This window comes from Crotalus tigris, unplaced genomic scaffold (genome assembly GCF_016545835.1).
Source record: "Crotalus tigris isolate CLP2741 ecotype Arizona unplaced genomic scaffold, ASM1654583v1 scf7180000017666.379230911805:20528666, whole genome shotgun sequence".
Classification (NCBI taxonomy): Eukaryota; Metazoa; Chordata; class Lepidosauria; order Squamata; family Viperidae; genus Crotalus; species Crotalus tigris.
Window position 1 is genome coordinate 5,586,001 of NW_024096552.1, and position 21,191 is coordinate 5,607,191.

The 21,191-nt window shown below is 43.5% G+C and overlaps 2 protein-coding genes across 3 annotated transcripts in view; both read right to left on the reverse strand.

Annotated features, from left to right (window-relative positions):
- Positions 1-2,586: 2,586 nt before the first annotated feature.
- On the reverse strand, positions 2,587-15,651 carry LOC120305058 (E3 ubiquitin-protein ligase TRIM7-like). The gene is made up of 8 exons (XM_039336363.1): positions 15,576-15,651; positions 14,613-15,053; positions 9,042-9,137; positions 8,703-8,933; positions 8,425-8,447; positions 5,982-6,094; positions 5,008-5,040; positions 2,587-3,822 (listed from the first exon to the last, which is right to left on the reverse strand). Exons 2-8 carry the CDS (start codon positions 15,012-15,014, stop codon positions 3,305-3,307), a joined length of 1,416 nt encoding a protein of 471 aa, XP_039192297.1. The 5' UTR covers positions 15,015-15,053; positions 15,576-15,651; the 3' UTR covers positions 2,587-3,304.
- A 3,380-nt stretch (positions 15,652-19,031) lies between these two features.
- The window catches only part of LOC120305174 (E3 ubiquitin-protein ligase TRIM11-like), a 37,240-nt gene continuing 35,080 nt past the window's right edge, over positions 19,032-21,191 (reverse strand). Inside the window, exons 8-9 of one of the 2 annotated variants that reach the window (XM_039336608.1) lie at positions 20,881-20,913; positions 19,032-19,968 (exon numbers count right to left, since the gene is read on the reverse strand). In XM_039336608.1, coding sequence (XP_039192542.1) covers positions 19,454-19,968; positions 20,881-20,913 — 548 coding nt within the window. In that variant the 3' untranslated portion in view covers positions 19,032-19,453. The remainder of the gene's footprint in view (positions 19,969-20,880; positions 20,914-21,191) is intronic. The other variant, XM_039336609.1, reaches the window with a different exon arrangement.

Genomic DNA, 21,191 nt, shown 5'->3' on the forward strand with positions numbered 1-21,191 from the left:
GAAGGTCACAAATATGAATCAGTTGCCAAGCATCTGAAGGTAAATCACAAGACCCTGGAGATGCTGCAACATTCCAGCTGATCGGTGCGTCTTCTGGGCTCTGCAGAAGTGCCAGGATCAGTGCTGCTTTCCAGCTGATTGGTGCTTCTTCAGGGCTCAGCAGAAGCACCAGGATCAATGCCGAGCTCCAGGTGGAGCCTGGCGCTGATCCTGGCGCTTCCGCTGAGCCCTGACAGCCCTGCAGCTCCAGCCATCTCTTGCTCAGGCTTGTGTGGTGCTGCCACCAGTTCAGCTCATGCCCCTCCCCCACTACCACTTTTCTAGGATGGTTGCGTACCACTTGCCGGGTACCAATGTACCACAGGTGGTACCCGTACCTCTGGTTGAAAAGCCCTGGTATAGGCAAAACCATTCCTGCTGTTTTTGCTTGAGAAGGTCTTTGTTTTTAAGAGTTTACACATTCAATGGGGTAAATTCACTTAGCATCACTGCTGGGGTTCTCACAATCCAAAATCAGTTTATTATTTCCTAGCAAGGACAAGATAAGGGGAATGAAATGGAAATGCAAAACAAAACCCTTTTAACTCAGGATAGATGCTGATTAAGGGAAACGTGAGGCATGATGACAGTTGGTGAGAAATGCAACGGTGAAGTTGTGCTTATCAGCTGCTCTTGTGGCTGTTGATCCTTTCGTGATCAGGTTTTCTCAGGATGGGGAGATTCCTAGGAAGGCAGAACTGTGGGGACTCCTCGGATGAAGTTGCAATCAGTCTTGACTGGTCACCAAAAGTTTTACAATTTAAGCAGCTACAAGGTGGATTGTTAAAGTGAGTGAAATGAAGCCATGCCTTGGCTGAATTATAAAAGGGAATGTGTGGGAGGTGCTGGTTGCTGAAGGCAATCATTTGTGTTGAGGATTGAGTTTCTGTGGACTGTGTTTGTTTGCCTTGGACATTGACTTAGGTCTGTGAGAATAAAAGGGGTTGTTTTTTTCTTGCAGTTCCTGCCTGTTTCTTGGAAGAGGGTTTTCTCCTTATGAGCATAACAAGGACTCACATAGGCTGGGACAGAACAATCTCTGTTTATTGGCCAAGGGAGCCAGCATTGTCCAAAGACAATTTCCATGGACATGTGGCTAGTATGGCTATATGCTAAAGGCACACGGAATGCTGTTGCCTTCCCACCAAAGTGGTACCTATTAATCTACTTGCATTCGCATGGGCAGGAGCTGGGGCAAGTAATAGTAGCTCACCTCATCCTGAATCCCAACTCTCAGCTCTCCAGCTGAAAGCTCAGTGTCTTTAAATGCTGAGCCATCATATCACCTCCAGGTATAACCCTGGACAAACCTTGGCTTAATTTATTGAAGCTTGTTAAAATAATCCTAAAAGGCAGAGTTTGAGATTCAGGATGAAAGTAAAATTAATTAACAAGTGAATAGCCTTCCAGGTCTGAAGAGAAACATCAGGCAATGGGAAGAAAAAGTGTTGTGAAAACACATCTTAATATAATTAAGAAGTCTTCTCAAGCTATTCTTACATATAATGTGGTACAGTCAATACATATCTCTTTATTTATCTAAAGCATTCCTTAGCTACATTGTCCAAGTTCAGAACAGCTTCTGTGTGATAAAATCAGAATTCCAAAATAAGTACGATAGTGTGATAGCAACAGATTGTTATAGAATGCTATTAAATGAAAATGTCCTTCCCTTTTGTCACAAAAAAAATCATTTGACTATGACTGAATCATAGACCCACTCCTACAGCTCACCTGCTCAGTAAAATTTTTGCAAACCAGCCTTGTTGAAGAACTAAGTTGGCCTGAGTATATAATATAATGGAGTTTCCATATAGAAAAAATTATGCCCAATTTCCATATAGGAAGGAAGGAAGGAAGGAAGGAAGGAAGGAAGGAAGGAAGGAAGGAAGGAAGGAAGGAAGGAAGGAAGGAAGGAAAATTTCAAATTTGGATTAAATGCGAAGACTGCACTTTTTAAACAATTTTGATAATAAAGACAAGATCTTTCCCCTTGCCTTGACTTAACCTATTTCTATGTGAATATCAGCTCTCCAAATTCCTAGCTAATATGCCCCTCCCTGAAACTTCTGGAAAAAGTTATCTGGAGGGACACCTAAATTGGGGAACTCTATATTTGATTAAAGCATTTGAGAGTGTCTCCACTATGCAATGGTCTATATTAGCATTTCTCAACCTTGGCAGCTTTAAGTTATATGGACTTCAACTCTCAGAATTCCCAAGCCAGCATGCCGGTTGAGGAAATTGTGGGAGTTCAGGTCCACACATCTTAAAATTGCTAAGATTGAGAGACACTGGTCTTATATAATTACATAAACCTCAGTAGTTCCACAAATGTACAAGATCAATAGTAAGGATTCTTTATATCAGCAGATACTTTCAAAAAACATGACAGGAAGCTGGACAATGCAAGAATTAAGTTCCCAAGATGTTTCTGTAATGGGAGCCTGAGAGAACCAGGAGCTTTCTTGAGGTTGATGATAAGCCATGATGGACTTACCCACAACTGTGTTAAATTCTGAACTGAAGACAATATGAAAAGGCAAGCCTTGGTTTCGATGGCAATGCAGCCAAACAGCCCTTATCCATATTCCTACCCATGAATTTGAGGAAAAGGAATTGCTATACAAATTTATTAAAAAGATCAGTTCCTAACAAATCTGGTAGTTTTAAAGCTGGAAGATCAATCAAGATAGTGTTTCCCAGACTTGGTCATGTGTGGACTTTAAGTCCCAGAATTCCACAGCAAACATGGTTGAATGAAAGTTCTGGGAGTTGAAGGTCACTTATCTGGATATCACTAAGGTCTTGAAATAATGACACTCTCATCATGTGAGAAGCCACTTATCTGGATATCACCAAGGTCATGTGAGAAGCCCTGGTTCTTTGCTGAGAGGAAATATTACCTTTGATCAGTAATGTTATAGCTTTTTTAAAGAAATAAAGATGAACTCTGCATCATTAGCTATTAGTCTGTCTGAAAATTAACGGAGGTTTGGTAGAGCTGTCAGAGATTTCCTTGTTGACCCTCTTCATACATGCTGGCACTTGCACCTTTCAAAAGGCAGGATAGAAAACAATCACACTAACTTGGGAAACTTGGAAGCTGCAATCCCACCACCCCTGGGGGGACCAAGACTGTAGAAAGTCCATCTTAGATCCCCACTTGTTTCTTGTTCTCCTTGATGATTAATTTTCCAGGCTTGTATTTGGTAAATTGTATTTACCTACTACCAATCAAGGTTGAGAAGCAGAGATAGCAGCTTTAGTGAGCGATGGAAAGCGTAGCATTTCCAAACACATAAAACAAGGGAAGGATCACCTCTCCAGCGAAGGGGTGTGCAGAAAACGCAAAGAGAGGAGCTCCTGTATCAGCATCAAAAAAAGTCACCCATCCCCCTTCGTAGTTCAGAATTATTCTGATCTTCTTGGGCATCCTACGCAAGGTCAAGGGAGTATAAAAGGGAGGGTTGTATGCTGTATAGTTGCCATCCCACTTCCCCACAGCCCAGAATCCTTCTTCTGGGCTAAATTCAATATCTCCTTTTTTCCTTACAGACTTTCGGGCAACTCCGACACCCCAGGTGTCTTCCGTCCCCACAATGACTTCCCAAAAATGTCTGCCGGTAGTGAATCCTGAACAGGCCAACACAAAAGGCCATTCGTCAAATCTTTCTGGGATTTTGGGTAGAGCTTGATACCATTCGCCCATTCTCAGACTTTTACAGTCGTCCGACAGAATGAGACGAGGATGCGCTGTATCTGGATCCAGAAATACATGTGCTGTTGAGGGGGGAAGGATGAGAAAAGAAAAGATAAGCAGCATTACTTGTTAAAATGGCAGTATGATATTGATGCAAATCAAAATGTTGGTTGTCCCCTTATAAAGTTCTACATGGCTCAAGAGCTGGATATCTCTATATGCAGTATCTGGATAGATAGAACCACCGTGGTGCAGTGGTTAGATTGCAGTATTGCAGGCTAACTCTGCCCACTGCCAGGAGTTCGATCCTGACCGGCTCCAGCTTGACTCAGCCTTCTGAGGACAGTAAAATGAGGGCTCAGATTGTTGTGGGGCAATATGCTGATTCTGTAAACAGTTTAGAGAGGGCTGAAAAGCACTATGGAGCAATATACAAGTCTAATTGCTATTGCTATAATTGTAATGGGCCACTCTATTCAGTGCAGGAATTCCTGTTAAGAGGACTGTCCATCCATCAGAGCTCATCCTTTCCTCTGTCATTGATTCCTCTATCAAACTCATCCCAACAGAAAGAGCAGTTTAATAGAGGAACTGAGTCTGAACCTGCCTTCCTGTAACTTAAATCTATTATTCTGAGACCTACACTTGGGATCCTAGGGAACAGACCTTCACGTTCTATATATCACCCTTCAAGCACCCTTTCCCAACTTCCTGTCCTTTACTTACTTTGAGAAGTATTCACAAGCAAGAGATGTGCCCCAAAGCACTTTCCTACTCAAGCTTTCTACAAAGTATCGAAGTGGATCTCCTACTAGAGCAGGAGTGGGCCACTATAGCCCTATTATGACCTCTGAACTTCAACTCCCAGAATTCCTGATCCAGTCATGCTGGCTAAGGAATTTTGGGAATTGAAGTCCACAGATCATAAAGGGGCTATATTTGCCCACCCCTGTACTGGAGGATCCTACTGGAGGCAAAATACAGTCATCAGAGTTAAAAACATTCATAGAAGTCTATTGCATGTGTTGGTTTATTCTTCTTGCAATGCTATGAAGTTCTGGGATGATGCCCGTTATCCGGTCATTCCATATATACTGCACAAAGCTTCTATCATCCCCAGCCCTTCTGCCTTTTGTGCATTTCAACTATTAATTCTAAGCTACTGGTGGTTTGGGAATCTCTAGAAATGAAACTTCAAGGAAATGTAACAAATCAACTTTCCAACATTCCTTCTCTTATGCCATCTTCCTGACAATAGAATTTACCTTTCTGCAGCTGAATTCCAGCCATCAAAGACTCTGAGGAAAAAAAAAGAGAGAGAGAGAACTTGTAACACTATCACAGGGGTATCAAACTCAATTTCCCTGAGGGCCCCATCAGCATTGCGGTTGCCCTTGAGGGGCTGGTGGGTGTGGCCAGAGTGGGTGCAGCCTATTGGGTGGGCATGAATGGAATGGGTGTGGCCTACTGGGTGGGCATGGTCAGTTCTACATCATTCGCGTCAAGGGTGCCTATGGGGGCCTGGGCAGGAGTGGGACAGATCTGAGGGTCTCTGGCAGAAGGGGGTGGGACCAGAGCAAGTGCCAAGGCATGGTCCACCAGGGCAAGTGCCAAGATGGCCAGCACAAAATTGTACATTGGCTCCCAGCCAGCCTGGGCCAGGACCAAGGCAGAGGGGGCCATTCCCTCACTGTTTCCAGGATGGCTTCGTGGACCACATGAAACCACTTCGCGGGCCGCATCTGGCCCCTGGGCCTTGTGTTTGACATGTCTGCACTATCATAAACCCAGGAAGAACAAAAGCAGCTTATACAACAACATTGCATGCTAGGGAAATGTTAAGTAGAAACCAACAAGAATTTGGCAGGAAGGTAGTACACTTTCCTGTTATGAATCTAGTTATCAGATTCTAATAATCTGTAATAGCCAATATAAATTAATAACTTGTTTTAGAAGAAGGAAAGGAAAAAAGTAAGGAAGGGAAGGGAAGGGAAGGGAAGGAAAAAAGTAAGGAATGGAAGGGGAAGGGGAGGGGGAAAGGAAAGGAAAGGAAAGGAAAGGGGTAGCCTACCAACATTTGTTTTCCACAACGATATCTGGTAGGGGGGTGTCAATATAGCAGTAGTGATCTTGTGAGCAAAGTTATGTTCTTTTTTTTACATGTGCTGCCCTCTTGCCCCCCCCCCCCGTTTTGGACCCAATCATGTGAAACACCACAGAAACATCAATTCTACATTACCGTTGAATATCTTCCCAGCATTTTCCAGAAAAGGATTTATATCACAGAAATCCCAAGACCTCCATTTCAGTTCAAGAGGAAAAGCAACTGGGTTTTCAAGTGCTTTGTCATATCTAGGGGACAGAAACAAAATAGACATATGGAAGAGTTCCAATCTGCAGCTCGAAGGCCTCACTGGCAATGGGAATGGTTTGGAAAATATCTGGCCCAAAGGAAAGGGGTGTTTAAGGGTTTAGAGTAATGTTATTTTGCAGAAAGCAGCGCCATTGATATTATAGGCCAATATGGCGAACCTTTTGGAGACCGAGTGCCCAAACTCTAACTCAAAACTCACTTATTTATCGCAAAGTGCCAGGGCTGCATCAGTATTGTGGTGCACTCGGGGGGGGGGGGTATGGGGGCATGGCCCACTGGGTGGGCGTGCTTGCAGTGGTCATGGCAGACTGGATGAGTGTGGCTGGGGCCAGGGCGGCGGGGACCAGTCCCTCGTCATCTCTGGGGCATCCCCGGGGGGCCTACGCCACTTGCTCACTCACTTCCTGCCCTGTCATTTCCAAACGCCACATGCTCGTTACTCTGGCGAACTCTGCTGGGGCAACGGTCCGCGTGCCCACAGAGAGGGCTCTGAGTGCCACCTCTGGCACCCGTGCCATAGGTTCGCCACCACTGGTATAGGCAAAGATACTAAACATGCAAAAAAAATGATAGTATCAACAATTTACAAGAAAATGAGTTGAAATGGCTTAGAAGAGGGTTGAGGTCCTTCAGATAGGCAGCTCTGATGGCAAAAGGGCCGTCGTATGTCTCTCCTTACTATGTTAATGACATGATAAGATACATAGGGAAGGAAGTACAAGCACTGTTTTTCAGATCAAGATAGTTTGAATGGCTTAGTGGAGGTCACAGACCAAAAGGTAAGCAGAGCCAAATAAAAACCATGTAATATTTAATTACAAATAAGTTCTCCCCAACCTAGAACCAGTTTGGTATAGGGCAGTGGTGGCGAACCTATGGCACGGGTGCCAGAGGCGGCACTCAGAGCCCTCTCTGTGGGCACGCACACCATCGACCCAGTCCTAGGCCTTCAGCTGGGTTTTATAAAACCTTTTCACTTTAGGCCTCCGTCGCCATGTGCAAAAAAAAAAAAGGTTCAATCAGTCAATTTCAACTTCTTGCGGGGAAAAAAAAAGATTTTGCAAAGCTGGAATTGATTGATTGAACTTTTTAGTCCCACCCAGTCTTCCGTTACCACCACAACCACGCCCACCCAATGGGCCACATCCACCCAATGGGCCACACCCACCCGGCACTCGACGATGCATAAGTGGGTTTTGGGTTGCAGTTCAGGCACTCGATCTCTAAAAGGTTCACCATCACTGGTATAGTGGATAAAATACCAAGCAAGAAACTGGGAGATGGTGAGTTCTAGGCCCCCCCTTAGGTACAAAGCCAGCTGGGGGGACCTGACCAGTTCCTCACTCCCACTTCTAAAATCTTGCCAAGAAAATTGCTTTGTCCAGGCACTTGCCAGGCCTCAAGAGTGACTTGAAAGGGACCAAAGGAAAAACAAAACAAAGGGGGGGAAAAGATCAGAGAGTTTAGCACTATATCAAAACTTGATCTAATGTTTATTTATTTTATTTATTTATTTATGAGACTTATATACCGCTTTAAGTGCAAGCACTCTCTAAGCGGTGTGCACCAGTAAGCAATGTATATATATATATATATATTACTTTGCCCCCAACAATCTGGGTCCTCATTTTACCTACCCCGGAAGGATGGAAGGCTGAGTCAACCTTGAGTCGGTGAGATTTGAACCGCTGACCTGCTGAACACAGTCAGCTAAAGTGGCCTGCAGCACTGCACCCTAATTGCTGCGCCACCTCGGCTCTTTCTGTTCTGCCCAGGTGGGTATAAAGAGGCCCTGATTATCAATATAGTTTTGGGCATGTGTTTAATGCTATCCTAGAGCAGCATCTGCAGACAAAAACCAAAGTTTTTCTCCAATATTAAGTAAATAGAAGGCTGCAACCTAAGATAGGGATGGGAAGAATATTTGCTTCAAAAAAAGTGTTTTTAAGTGAAGAGAAAAAGAACACTCTTATTAGGAGGAAGGTAAGAAATGGACGGTCAGCTGCAGCAGAGCTGTCATTTCAGGTTATGGTTCTCTCCTTTTATTTATCTTTTTCACACAACACGTTTTTAAAAATTGCTCTTTTTTTCATTGAAAAATAAAGGGAGAGTGGAATTCCACACATCCCACACAAAAGGAGCCTGGAAAGCCATGTTTTCCATGTCCTTCAACTCCCACTGTTTTGTTTTATTGACCATGACTGCTATTGGTTGACTGGATTTGAAGTCCAGCATAATCAGGAGGGTGCCCTATTTTCTGCTACATGGTCTTAGAAAGGATCGGAGGGAATGAGCAGGATCCACTTACCTCTGCATGTTGCCTTTAAAATCCTACGAAGAAAAGAAACAGAGATCTCACGCTTTGCAATTGATTAAAGTAAGAAGGCTGCTTAAGCCCTCATAGATCTCCAAACTCCACTTTAAGACTTGTGGACAACAACTCCCAGAAAGTCCAGCTGCCTCCTGAAAAAGCATTTTTGGGAACAACCAGGACCTGGATGACTGGGAACCTCCATAGACATTTAGGGAAGTGAAGGTGTCCCATTAAGGTTCTGAGCTGGCTCTCTACTTTTAAAATCATCTTACCATTAAGAACTCCACAGCTGGCTGCTCACACACCTCCTGCATCTCCCTAATGATACTTTTAAGTATGGTGCGTTCCTTTGAAAGCCCCTCCAGGTATTCTGTCTTGTTTTTTTGAAAATCTTTCTCCACCATTTTCATTCGGTTCTGCAGTTGTTTTTCCTGTTTATGCAGAAAATCATGTAGTTGTTTGAACACATTGTCTAACTTCTCCCGCTCTTCTTCCATTTGTCCCTTTAATGAGGAAGAGAGAAGAAAAAAAGGCAAGGTCAGGTTCACCACCTCTTGGGACGAGATTGATAATTAGCTGGTTTTCCAAAATTCAGAATTAGCAAGACTTACAAGCAACTCGGCAATTTCCTTTTCTGCATCGGAAGGATGAGCCTCCATTAAATCCTTCTTTTCCTCCAGAAGGATAATCCTGCTCCGTAGCTGGTCCTCAAAGAGAAAAAGTGGGTCATATTTCAAACATCATCATCATAAAGTTGGAAGGGACCTTGGAGGTCATCAATCCAACCCCCTGCTCAGGCAGGTAACCCTATACCATTTCGGACAAATGGCTGTCCAGTTTCTTCTTAAAAACTTCCAGTGTTCCCCAATTTTACAAGTTTATTTACTTATCCATCAGAATCAGGATCTTTCTTTGCACCAAAAAGTAGAACTGTTCAAAACACTAGCTGCCTGTATCTCTTATGAATAAGGCAAATATATGTGTCCCAGAATAATAACAATAGCATTTAGACTTATATACTGCTTCACAGTGCTTCATAGCCCTCTCTAAGCAGTTTTACAGAGTCAGCATATTGCCCCCAACAATCTGTGCCTCTAATCTTGGAACAATGGAAGGCTGAGTCGACCTTGAATTGGTCAGGATCAAACTCCTGGCAGTCGGCAGAGTTAGCCTGCAATACTGCATTCTAACCATTGCACCACCACAGCTCTATTTATGTTGCATTATCTTATACATAGAGAGAGAATGGAGAGAGAGAAATTCCCTGAGGATGGGCTCCAGCACAAGGATGAAAACTCGGAAGAATAAACCTCTGGTCCCAGTGACCGACTCAGATTAGATCCTGCAAAAAGTAGACTTTTGCAATCTGTCTACCTTAGTATTTTCAGTTATTCAGCAACACCTCAAGCTCACATACTGCTGTTCTTTCCGAGTCTATCAAAAACTAATGTTCCATAGAACCAAAAATGTAAGATTGGAAGAGATCCTGGGGAACATCTAGTCCAGTATTTATCAACCTTGACAACTTGAAGATGCGTGGATTTCAAATCCCAGAATTCCCCAGCCAAAGCGCTGACCAGAACAGGAACCCACTACAGGTATTCCTCAATTTACGGCCATAATGGAGCCCAAAATTCTTGTTGCTAAGTGAGACATTTGTTAAGTGAGTTTTGCCACATTATAGCACCTTTCTTGCCACAGTTGTTAAATGAATCACTGTATCTGCTAAGGTAGTAACCCAGTTCTTAAGTGAATCTGGCTTCCTCGTTGACTTTGTTTGTCAGAAGGTCGCAAAAGGTGATCACTTGACCCCAGGACACTGAAACTATCATAAATATGAATTAGTTACCAAGCTTCTGAATTCTGATCACATGACCATGGGGATGCTGCAATGGTAGTAAGTGTGAAAAACAGTCATATGTCTCTTTTTTCAGTGCCGCTGTAACATCAAATGGTCACTAAATGAACTGTTGTAAGTCAAGGACTACCTGTACTATAATATCCCTGCAGACAGTCATCCAACCTCAGTTTAAACACTCCCAGGGGTAGACAGTTCATCATCTCCAGAGACATCTTCCATTGTTGAACAGCCCTTAATGTTAGGAAATTCTACGTGATGTCCAATTGAAATCTGCTTCCTTGAAATCAAAATCCTTGTTTCTTGTCTGGTCTTTTAGAGCAGCACTGAACAATTCTATCCTATCCACCCCATGACAGACTCTCGGATATTTGAAGACCTTCCGACAGTCTTCTCTCCTGGCTACTTGCACTCTTCCAACCATTTTTTCCTAGTTCCACACTGATTCCCTGTCTCTGTACAAATTTCTGAATACTTCCCCGGTGTCACTTTGCCCCGTGACAAAAATAACACATCTAATTCCATTCTAAATAAAGCAAACTGTCTTGAAAGATGGTGGACTTTCCTTAGTGAAGTAAAGCTATAGTTATTGTTCAGTGACAGGTTTTCTGCACTGATAAAAAAATCAAATTAGATGACTTGGGGTTTCTTCCAGATCTATTATTCTGCAATTCTGTTTTGTCAATCCTGGCAAAAACCACCCTGTTACTGTCTGCAACATGGAATACTGCATCCAGTTTTGGTCACCACAATGTAAAAAAGATGTTGAGACTCTAGAAAGAGTACAGAGAAGAGCAACAAAGATTATTAGGGGACTGGAGGCTAAAACATATAAGGAACGGTTGCTGAAATTGGGTATGTCTAGTTTAATGAAGAGAAGGACAAGGGAGGACATGATAGTAGTGTTCCAATATCTTGGGGGCTGCCACAAAGAAGAGGGAGTCCAGCTATTTCCCAAAGCGCCTGAAGGCAGGACAAGAAGCAACAGGTGGAAACTAACCAAAGAGAGAAGCAACATAGAACTAAGGAGAAACTTCCTGAAAGTGAGAACAATTAACCAGTGGAACAACCTGCCTACAGAAGCGGTGAATGTGCCAACACTGGAAGTTTTTAAGAAGAAACTGGACAGCCATTTGTCCGAAATGGTATAGGGTTTCCTGCCTGAGCAGGGGGTTGGACTAGATGACCTCCAAGGTCCCTTCCAACTTTATCATCATCATCATCATCATCATCATCATTATTATTATATTATTATTATTATTATTATTATTATTATTATCGATCATCGCACAGTCAGCCAGATGTTCAGACTGGATTTGGCATTTTGTCTACCTATCGAGTCCTTACCCAGGACCTGGGATAGGCAGATGTGGATGTTTGATGGTATTACCGATATCGTCGCAGGATGGAAGCAGTTCCTAATAAGGCTGCCTTTTGCAATTGACTAATAGCGAATTTGTCAATGCCAATGTGTTCAAGTGGTGCTCCAGTTGTTTTGGGATTGCACCCAAGGAGCCTATGACTATTGGTACTACCCTTGCTTGCTTTTGCCACAGTCTTTCTATTTCTATTTGTAGGTCTTTGTATTTTGTTATCTTCTCCAGTTCTTTCTCTTCTATTCTGCTGTCTCCAGGCACTGCCACGTCCACTATCCAGACTTTTTTGTCTTTCTTATCGACAATTGTTAAGTCTGGGGTGTTATGTTGCAGGTGCTTGTCTGTTTGAATTCTGAAGTCCCAGAGCAGTTTAATTTTATCATTTTCTATGACTTTCTCTATTTTATGATCCCACCAGTTTTTGCTTACAGGCAAATGATATTTTTTGCAGATCTTCCAATGCACCATTGTTGCTACTTTGTCATGCCGCTGCTTGTAATCAGTTTGTGCAATCTTCTTGCAACAGCTTACCAAGTGGTCCACTGTTTCTTCAGCTTCTTTGCATAGGCGGCACTTACTGTCTGTTGCTGTCTTCTCAATTTTGACTTTGTATGCATTTGTCCTTAAGGCTTGGTCTTGTGCAGCCAGAATTAGTCCCTCGGTCTCTTTCTTCAATTTTCCTGCTCTTAGCCATTGCCAGGTTTTATTATTATCTGCTTTCCCAGCTATTTTTTTCATGTATTGGCCATGTAGTGCTTTGTCTTCCCATGCCTCTATTCTGTTCTTCATTTGGTCTTTCTTGTAGGCCAGTTTGGTCTCTCCAGTAGTTAGTAAGCCTTCCTGATATACTAATTTCAGTGCATCTTCATCATTGTTCTTCAGATATTCTTCCAAAGCCATTTTTTCTTCTTCAACCATCTGATGTACTTGTAGCATTCCACGCCCACCTATTTGCCTTGGTAGATAAAGTCTATCAATGTCACTGCGTGGATGAAGGGCATGATTCATTGTCATTATTTTTCTGGTCTGCCTATCCATTGCTTTTAGTTCTGCTTGAGTCCAGTCCACTATTCCAGCTGTGTACCTAATGACTGGGATTGCCCAGGTGTTGATTGCCTTTATGGTATTTCCTCCATTGAGTTTGGATTTTAAGATCTTCTTCACTCTCTTGATGTATTCACCTCTAATCTTTTTCTTGACTTCAGTGTGCTTGATGTTGTCAGCTTGAAGGATACCCAAGTATTTGTAGTACTCTTCCTCATCCAGACTCTTAATGTTATTTTCGTGGGGCATCTTGATTCCTTCAGTTTTCACTATTTTTCCTTGTTTGATAGTAAGTGTGGCACATTTGTCCAAGCCAAACTCCATTACAATATCTTGGCTATATATACGGACAGTGTTGAGCAGCGATTCTATTTCAGATGATGTTTTTCCATACAGCTTCAGATCATCCATATAAAGGAGGTGGGATAGTCTGGCAGATGTTTTTGATGTTTGATAGCCATGTCCTGAGTTATTCAGTATTGTTGACAGAGGAAACAGTGCAATAACAAATAGTAATGGTGATAATGAATCTCCTTGAAATATTCCTCTCTTGATATTAACCTCTCCCAGCTCTCACCATTGATCTGCAACTGTGTCTTCCATTGTGCCATCGATCTTTGCACAAATTTTCTGATGTTTCTACTGACTCCTGTTATTTCTAGGCACTTGATTATCCAATCATGTGGCAGAGAGTCAAATGCCTTTTTGTAGTCAATCCATGCCACATTCAGGTTGGTCTTCCTTCTCTTGCAGTTTTCCAAGATCATTTTGTCTATTAGGAGTTGATCTTTTGTTCCTCTGCTATTGGGGCGGTTTCCTTTCTGCTCAGGTGGAAAGAGATTGTTTTCAACTAGATGCTGTTGCACTGCATCAGCTACTACACCAGTTAGTAATTTGAAAGTTGTTGGTAAGCAGGTAATTGGCCTGTAGTTACCTGGTGTTGCCCCTTTTGCTGGATTTTTCATTATTAGGTAGGTTTTCCCAGTTGTTAGCCACTTTTCAATTTCTCCTCCTTGTAGTATATTGTTGAACTGTTTGGCAATGAGTGGGTGTATAACAGTTAGATGTTTCAACCAAAACCCATGCAGTTCATCTTCTATTATTATTATTATTATTATTATTATTATTATTATTATTATTATTATATGGAATTGCAATGGTTTACTGTTAAAATTATTTATCATACAGATAATCCTCAACTTACAACAGGTCATAGTGATTATTCAAAGTTACAACAACATTGTAAAAAATGACTTATGACTGTTTTTCACACTTACAATTGTTGCAGCCTCCCCACAGTTACATGATCAAAAGTCAGGCGCTTGGCAACTGACTCACATATACAATAGTTGCAGTGTGCCAGGGTCACACGGTCACCTTTTGCGACCTTCTGACAAGCAAAGTCAATGGGGAAGCCAGATTTACTTAACAACTGTGTTGTTAACAACTGCAGTGATTCACTTAACAACTGTGGCAAGAAAGGTTGTAAAATGGGACAAAACTCACTGAACAACTGTCTCGCTTAGCGACAGAAATTTTGGGCTCAATTGTGGTCATAGGTTGAGGGTTACCTGTAGTATGGTTTTTTTTTCCTGTCATATTTCTTTCACTTTTTTCACATTAAAAAGAAATTTAAAAAATAAATAAGAAAGGAACCATGCAGCTGGAATACAGCCAATCTTTTGACAGGCTGTAATATTAAAAAAAAAAGGATGAACAGGCAGTGTTGCCTCCAGACAGTTTCATGCAAAGAAACATACATGAAAGCTGAATCTCTGGAACGAGTGTTCAAACAAGATTTTCATCATTTCCAGAGGAAAAGATGCTGGTATGTAAACTGCATTTTAGAAGCAATATGCAACTGCCATTGAAAATCCAAAGATCCATTAACAGCGATTCCTTACCTTTAATGGTTGGGCAGCCTGTTTGGGAGAAATTACAGTGTGAGTTTTATGTTCCGATGACTTTTGACAAATAGCACATATCAGCTTCTCATCGTCTTGACAAAACAGATCCAGGGCCACCTTGTGTTTCGGACAGACAAATGATTTTTCTGGAAGTAATCTGATTTTTTCGTCCTCACTGGGCTGCTGCAGGATTCGCCGGAGTTTTCCTTCAGGGATCGGCTCTTCGCAAACAGGGCAGAAAAAAAGCCCTTCCTTTTTCCGTTCCCGATAATGATCAGTGATGCAAGGCCGGCAGAAATTGTGACCACATTCTACAGATAATGGATCTTTCACATATTTGCTACACTGGTCACAAAATCCATCTTTTCTCTCAGGTGCAGCAGACGAGGCTGAGGCCATGACAGAGGGAGAATTTCCTCTCTGAATAGCAGCAACGAGCTACGAAAGGGAGCAAGGAATATTCAGTACCTATTTTTAAAACTGCTTTAGGGTAACTTTTACTTCCATAATTAAACAGGTGATCTTTTCTACAGATGGTGAGCGATCTGGGTATGAAAGGTAAATTTCTCTCTTTTTAAACAAGATTTCAAAAAATGAAATGATATTTTTCTTCTTGTTTTGTCAAAAAAAAAACCCACCCATCCTACTGAATTTATGGGCATCTTTGCTCACGTGCATAAATAAGCATGGGAGTGCTGGAGTCAGCTAGTCAATATATTTACTAGGTGTACCAGCTAGTCACTTATTTTTTTAATTGTACGTATCCCAGAGTTGTTGGGAATTGGGAAGCTTATATACTGAATGTATGCAGGAATAAATAAATAAATGTTATGGGCTTCAGGAGAAAAGATTGAAGATGAAATATCTTTCTAGAGTATTCCTTTTATTCACTGACATGCAATGGATCCAAAACAAGAAGCCAATTGCTTAGAAACAGACCAAAAAAAACTACATCCTTACCTGTTACCTTGATGTGTAATATCATTACATTACAGATCATGAATCTTTGTGTTCAGAACAGTGTTTCTCAACCTTGGCAACTTTCAGATGTGTGGACTTCAACCCCCAGAATTCTATATTCTGAATTCTATATTCTGAATTCTGAATGCTGTTTGAGGAATTCTGGGAGTTGAGCGCCCCACATTTGAAAGTTACCAAGGTTAAGAAACACTGGTTTGGCAGCTCCTTATTCTCTAATGATATTAATGACTTGTTATTGCATCAATTGCCCTTTATTTTCATATTTGTAAATAACAGGAAGGAAGGAAGGAAGGAAGGAAGGAAGGAAGGAAGGAAGGAAGGAAGGAAGGAAGGAAGGAAGGAAGGGAGGGAGGGAGGGAGGGAGGGAGGGAGGGAGGGAGGGATGATACAAGTGTTTCAACCCTGTTCCATTGTCTATCTATACAATGTAACTAATTCAAACCAAAAGTTGTGTATGTCATCTCTTTAGCAAGGTTAAATATGGCTGCACTTAAGCTATATATCTTTAGCTATATACCTTAAAATACTGGCTCTAAATAGTTTTTTATAAAATATAAGCTAATCTAAGTTAACAGCCGCAGTAATTCACTTAACAATTGTGGCAAGAAAGGTCGTAAAATGGGGCAAAACTCACTTAACAACTGTCCTATTTAGCAATGGAAATGCTGGGTTCAATTCCGATAATAAGTCGAGGACTACCTGTGCGAGACTAGGCCAAGGCCACCATATCTAAAAAGTGAAGAAGGTACATAAGCAGGGTGGACAAAAGCCAGGAAAAGCGGACTTCTGGTTTTGCATCCGTGGCACATGGGCCCGGGAGAGCGGAGATCTGCTCCCCATGGCTAGTTTCTCCCTGCCAGGGGAACCCTAGATGGTCCAAAGTTGCCCCGAAGAGGTGACTGTGAAGGAGAGGCACCCCATTGATCCCAAAGCAACGGTGGTTGCTTCATTTGATCCAGGGAAAGCCCTCCGACCCAACAGGAGAAAGGCTAGTGTGAGATCAGCATCTAGCCCCATAGTGGCAAACCTATGGCATGCGCACCACAGGCAGCGTGCAGAGCCCTCTCTGTGGGCACGTGTGCCGTCGCCCCAATCCTAGGCCTTCAGTCCCCTCCATGAGCAACTTGCATCAAAATCTCCCCGGGCAAGTGGCTTTTTAAGCTGTTTTATAACCCAGGCAGGACTAAGGTGCGTTGGGTGTGCAAGGGGAACAGGCTCCATGTATGGGCCAAGGGCAAGATCTGCGAGGGGGCCAAGGAGATGACCAGCAGCAACCTGCTCTCCAACCACAACCAAAAACAGATGGGATGGAGTAGGTGTGTCCGGCGATCTGCATCATGCGCTTCCTCCCTCCCCTACTCCACCTGCTGCTGGAGGGCTGGCCCAGTATTTGCAGTGGGCTGCAGAATCCCAGAATGCATCGGTCAAGGGGCCAGCAGGCTGTGGCTGCTGACGGACACAGTTGGCCCCCATGCACTCGCTGTGTGTGTGGGCCAATGGTGTCAGGCAGCAGCTGCCCCGGCCCCTGCCTCATCTTGCCCTGCCCTTCGGCAATGGCACCCCTGCCCTTCTCCTGCCTCGCCTCGCCTCACCTGCAGGATGAGCCTCCTGCCCACCATCCCACCCACCAGAAAAACCCTGGATCTCCACCAAACCTGCCCGGCCCTCACAGGCATCCCTCCCCATGAACAACATCAAGGTGGCACGCCCACCCTGGCCATAACCACCCAGTCTGCCATGACCACTGCAGCCACACCCACCCAGTGAGCTACACCCATCCAGCATGTGACAATAAATAAGTGGGGTTTGGGTATTCGGGTCTCTAAAAGATTCGCATCACTGGCTTAGATGCTTCGTGATGTTCCAGAGAACTGTTAGCATTCAATGTCACTATATCAGAGTTTAGTTTCACTCCCCTTATTATTTATTGGTATGTAAGTATGTATTTATATATGTATGTATTTATTTATTTATCAATTTATTTTATATCCTGCCTTATTTTTACAAATATCTCAAGGCGACAAACATATCCAACACACTTTCCTTCTTCTATTTACCCAGCAACAACAACCCTGTGAAGTGGGTTGGACTGAAAGAGAATGACTTGCCCAAAGTCACCCAGCTGCTTTTCATGGCTAAGGCAGGACTTGAACTCAGTTTTCCTCTTCCTAGCCTGGCGCCTTAACCATTAGACCAGGGGTCGGCAACCTTAAACACTCAAAGAGCCACTTGGACCTGTTTCCCAGAGAAAACACTGGGAGCCACAAAACTTGCACACACACACACACACGGGAGAGGGGGAGCTTGATTGAAGAGTTTAATTAAAAAGAAATAGTGGCTGCTCTGCATGAATTCTCTCTCCCTCCCTCCCTCCCTCCCTCTGTCTCCCTCCCTCTCTCCCCCCTCCCTCTCTCCAATCTTCTGTTCACCTGGCAAGCTGGCTTCACGCTGTTCTTCAACAAGCTGACACACATTGTTTTTGGGGTGGCTGTCCTGCCCTTGGTCTGCCAGTCCTCTTCCCCCACTCAGTGTGTGTGTGTGAGAGAGAGAGGGGGGGGAGAGAGAGAGAGCGCATGTACCTCTCTCTTTGCAAATGGCAGAAGCGGACTGGAGCCACAGTAGAAGGCTAAAAGAGCCACATGCGGCTCCAGAGGCGCAGGTTCACAACCCCTGCACTAGACCAAACAGGCTCTGACTCTCATCTCAGTATCGAAGCCACTTTTGGGGTGCCTCAGATTGTTGACCCCTGGTGACTGCCTAGACAAAATCTCCCTGCACTTTTTTTGGCAAGGATTCAGGAGTGGTTTGCCATTGCCTGCTTCCTAGGGCTGAGCGAGAGTGACTGCTCCAAGGTCACCCAGCTGGCTTTGCGCCTAAGGCAGGATTAGAACTCACGGCTTCTAGCTTGATTTCTTAAGCACTACATCAGATTGGCTTCTTCTTTTACAGTTACTCAGTCAAAGGCAGAGCGGCTTAAAGGAAGAAAGAAAAAGAGTGCTATTTGGCATCTTATCCAGTCTGACAAGACAGACAGTCCTCAACTTACAACAGTTCATTTAGTGACCGTTCAAAGTTAGTATTGAAAAAAGTGACTTATGGCCATTTTTCAAACTTATAACCATTGCAGTATCCCCATGGTCACATGATCAAAATTGAGATGCTTGGCAATTGGTTCATATTTAAGAGGTTGCAGTGTCCCAGGGCCCTATGATCACCTTTTGAGAGCTTCTGACAAGCAAAGTCAGAAGCAGTACTAGGATTTGTCAGGAGAAAAAAAAACAGCCTATGAGGCTGTAAAGCTTATATTAGGTCTAATACTTGCTAAAGCCCTGCTAGGGTTTGTTGGATTAGGACAACTATGTGTTATTTAAAAGGAAACAAAAAAAAGAGGTGGAAGGAAAGAAAAGAAAGGGAAAGATTACAGAATATACCAAATTATGCACACCTGCATAATTATTTATTGCAACTAATAGTACACAAAAAAGTATGATACATAAATGGTATAGAGAGCTGTGGCAGACGTATAAAAAACACATGATTTACAAGTATAGCTGTAAGGTAACTTTAATACTTACACACCTGAACACATGATGCTAAAGCCTATAAAGCTCCTAGGACACCTCATTTTTTTTATCCAGACAAATAGAAATGATGATCAGGTTATTCCCTTATAGACTAATTGATTGAGTGACCCTTTCCTTTCATTTACAAGGCCACCTAACTGCAAGAAAATCAGGCTGGCATAGAACACTAAAGGAAGATGTACATTAGTAGCAAAAAGCTAAGGCAAGTCTGCTTTAAAGGTTTTCAGGGATTACTGCTTAGCAAATACGTTTTGCCTATTGATGTCCCCTCTTTTAGGGGAATGTCATACAGGCGCCATCACACAAATAGAAAGAGGGCAGAAGGGTCTCTCCAACCAAGGAAGCATCTGAGAATGTATGGAGCAGAGCTGCTGTCCTGGCATCAAAAAAGTTCACTTGTCCCCCTTCACAGTTGACAGAGATGCGGATCCTCGTGGGCTTCTCACTGAGGACCAGTTCAGAATATACTGATGGAGAAATGGCCATGTATTTTCCTCCCCATTCCCCAATCTGCCAGTGTCTGGTCTGCAAATCACCATTTGTTACGTTCACTGGCTTGTTGACAACCCCTACACCCCATCCTGCTGTATCTCCTACAATAACTTCCCAGAAATGTCGCCCTGTTGAGAACCTCTGACAGCCAAGGACATAAGGATTATATTCAAATCTCTTCCAGTGTGGGGCAGGGTATATTGCTTTAACTGGCTTAACTCCTTTGATGCTGTTTTGATCTTCGGAGATGTCAAGACATCCAGGATGGGGTATGTCTGGATCCAGAATTATATTCACTGTAAGGGGAAAGGGAAGGAAAAACAAGAACTTCAGCTGCAGGCCTGGTTTTTTGTCTTTCTGCCCCCAAAGACCAAGTAAAATCAAGAGGATTCTATGTTACTTGCAGTACTCACCCATACTTTCCCATTCGCCTAGATCAGTGGTGGCAAACCTATGGCACGGGTGCCAGAGGCGGCACTCGGAGCCCTCTCTGTGGGCACACGTGTCGTTGCCCCAGCCTTGTCTCCCCCCACAACCCCCTCCTCACCAGCAGCCCCCGGAGGAGAGTCACCCCTGAGCGTGGCCCACACGGAGCAGTGCAGCCAAGGACATGGCAGCCAGACAGTGTAGACAGTGTCTGCCCGAACGCCCCATCGCGCACAGTTGATGCTGCAGGGCGCAGGCTGAGGGCGTGGCCGCCATGGCAATGCTGGGCGATCTGCAGTGGGCCCTGGATGTGGTGAATGGCCCAGCGGGCAGTGGGGCGGGGTGGGGTGGGGCAGGGGGTGGGGCAGGGGCGGGGCCAGTTTTTGGGCACTTGGTCTCTAAAAGGCCTAGATATTTCATTCCACACAAAAAATGACTTCAATCATCTAGATTACATTGACTGGATCTTCATAGTCTTTAAGACAGGGATCCCCAACCCTTGGGCTGTGAACCAGGCCGTGGCATGCTAGTAACCGGTCCACACAAACAAGCAAAGCCCCATCCGTGGGATGCAGGCAGCACACAAAACCATTCAACCTCTGGTTCTCTCCACGGAACCAGTCCCTGGTGCCCAAAAGGTTGGGGACCTCTGCTTTAAGGTATCTAATCCTATATTTCTCTTTTTTTTACTTTTCTCTTAACGTTCTCTTATTTCTCTTAACATTACTGGCATCGGAGCTTAAAATAGCAAGTGACTGAGATTCTTATAGTCTCATATTTACCTTCCTGTAGTTGAAATCCAGTTTCCAGAGTATCTGGGGAAGAAAAGGGAGGGATTTAGCATCTCATCACTGGAAATGGAGCAACAGAAGGGCCTCCCTACAGCTACCCTGGTTTCCCTTCCTCTGACTCAAATCAGGAAATAAGGAATAAGGAAGTTACAATGGCACTAGAAAAAGTGCCTTATGACCAGTTCTCACACTTAATGACAGTTGCAGCATCCCCACTCATGTGATCAAAATTCGGGCACTTGGCAACCTGCATGTATTTATGGTGATTACAGCATCCTAGGGTCCTGGGATTGTCATCTGCC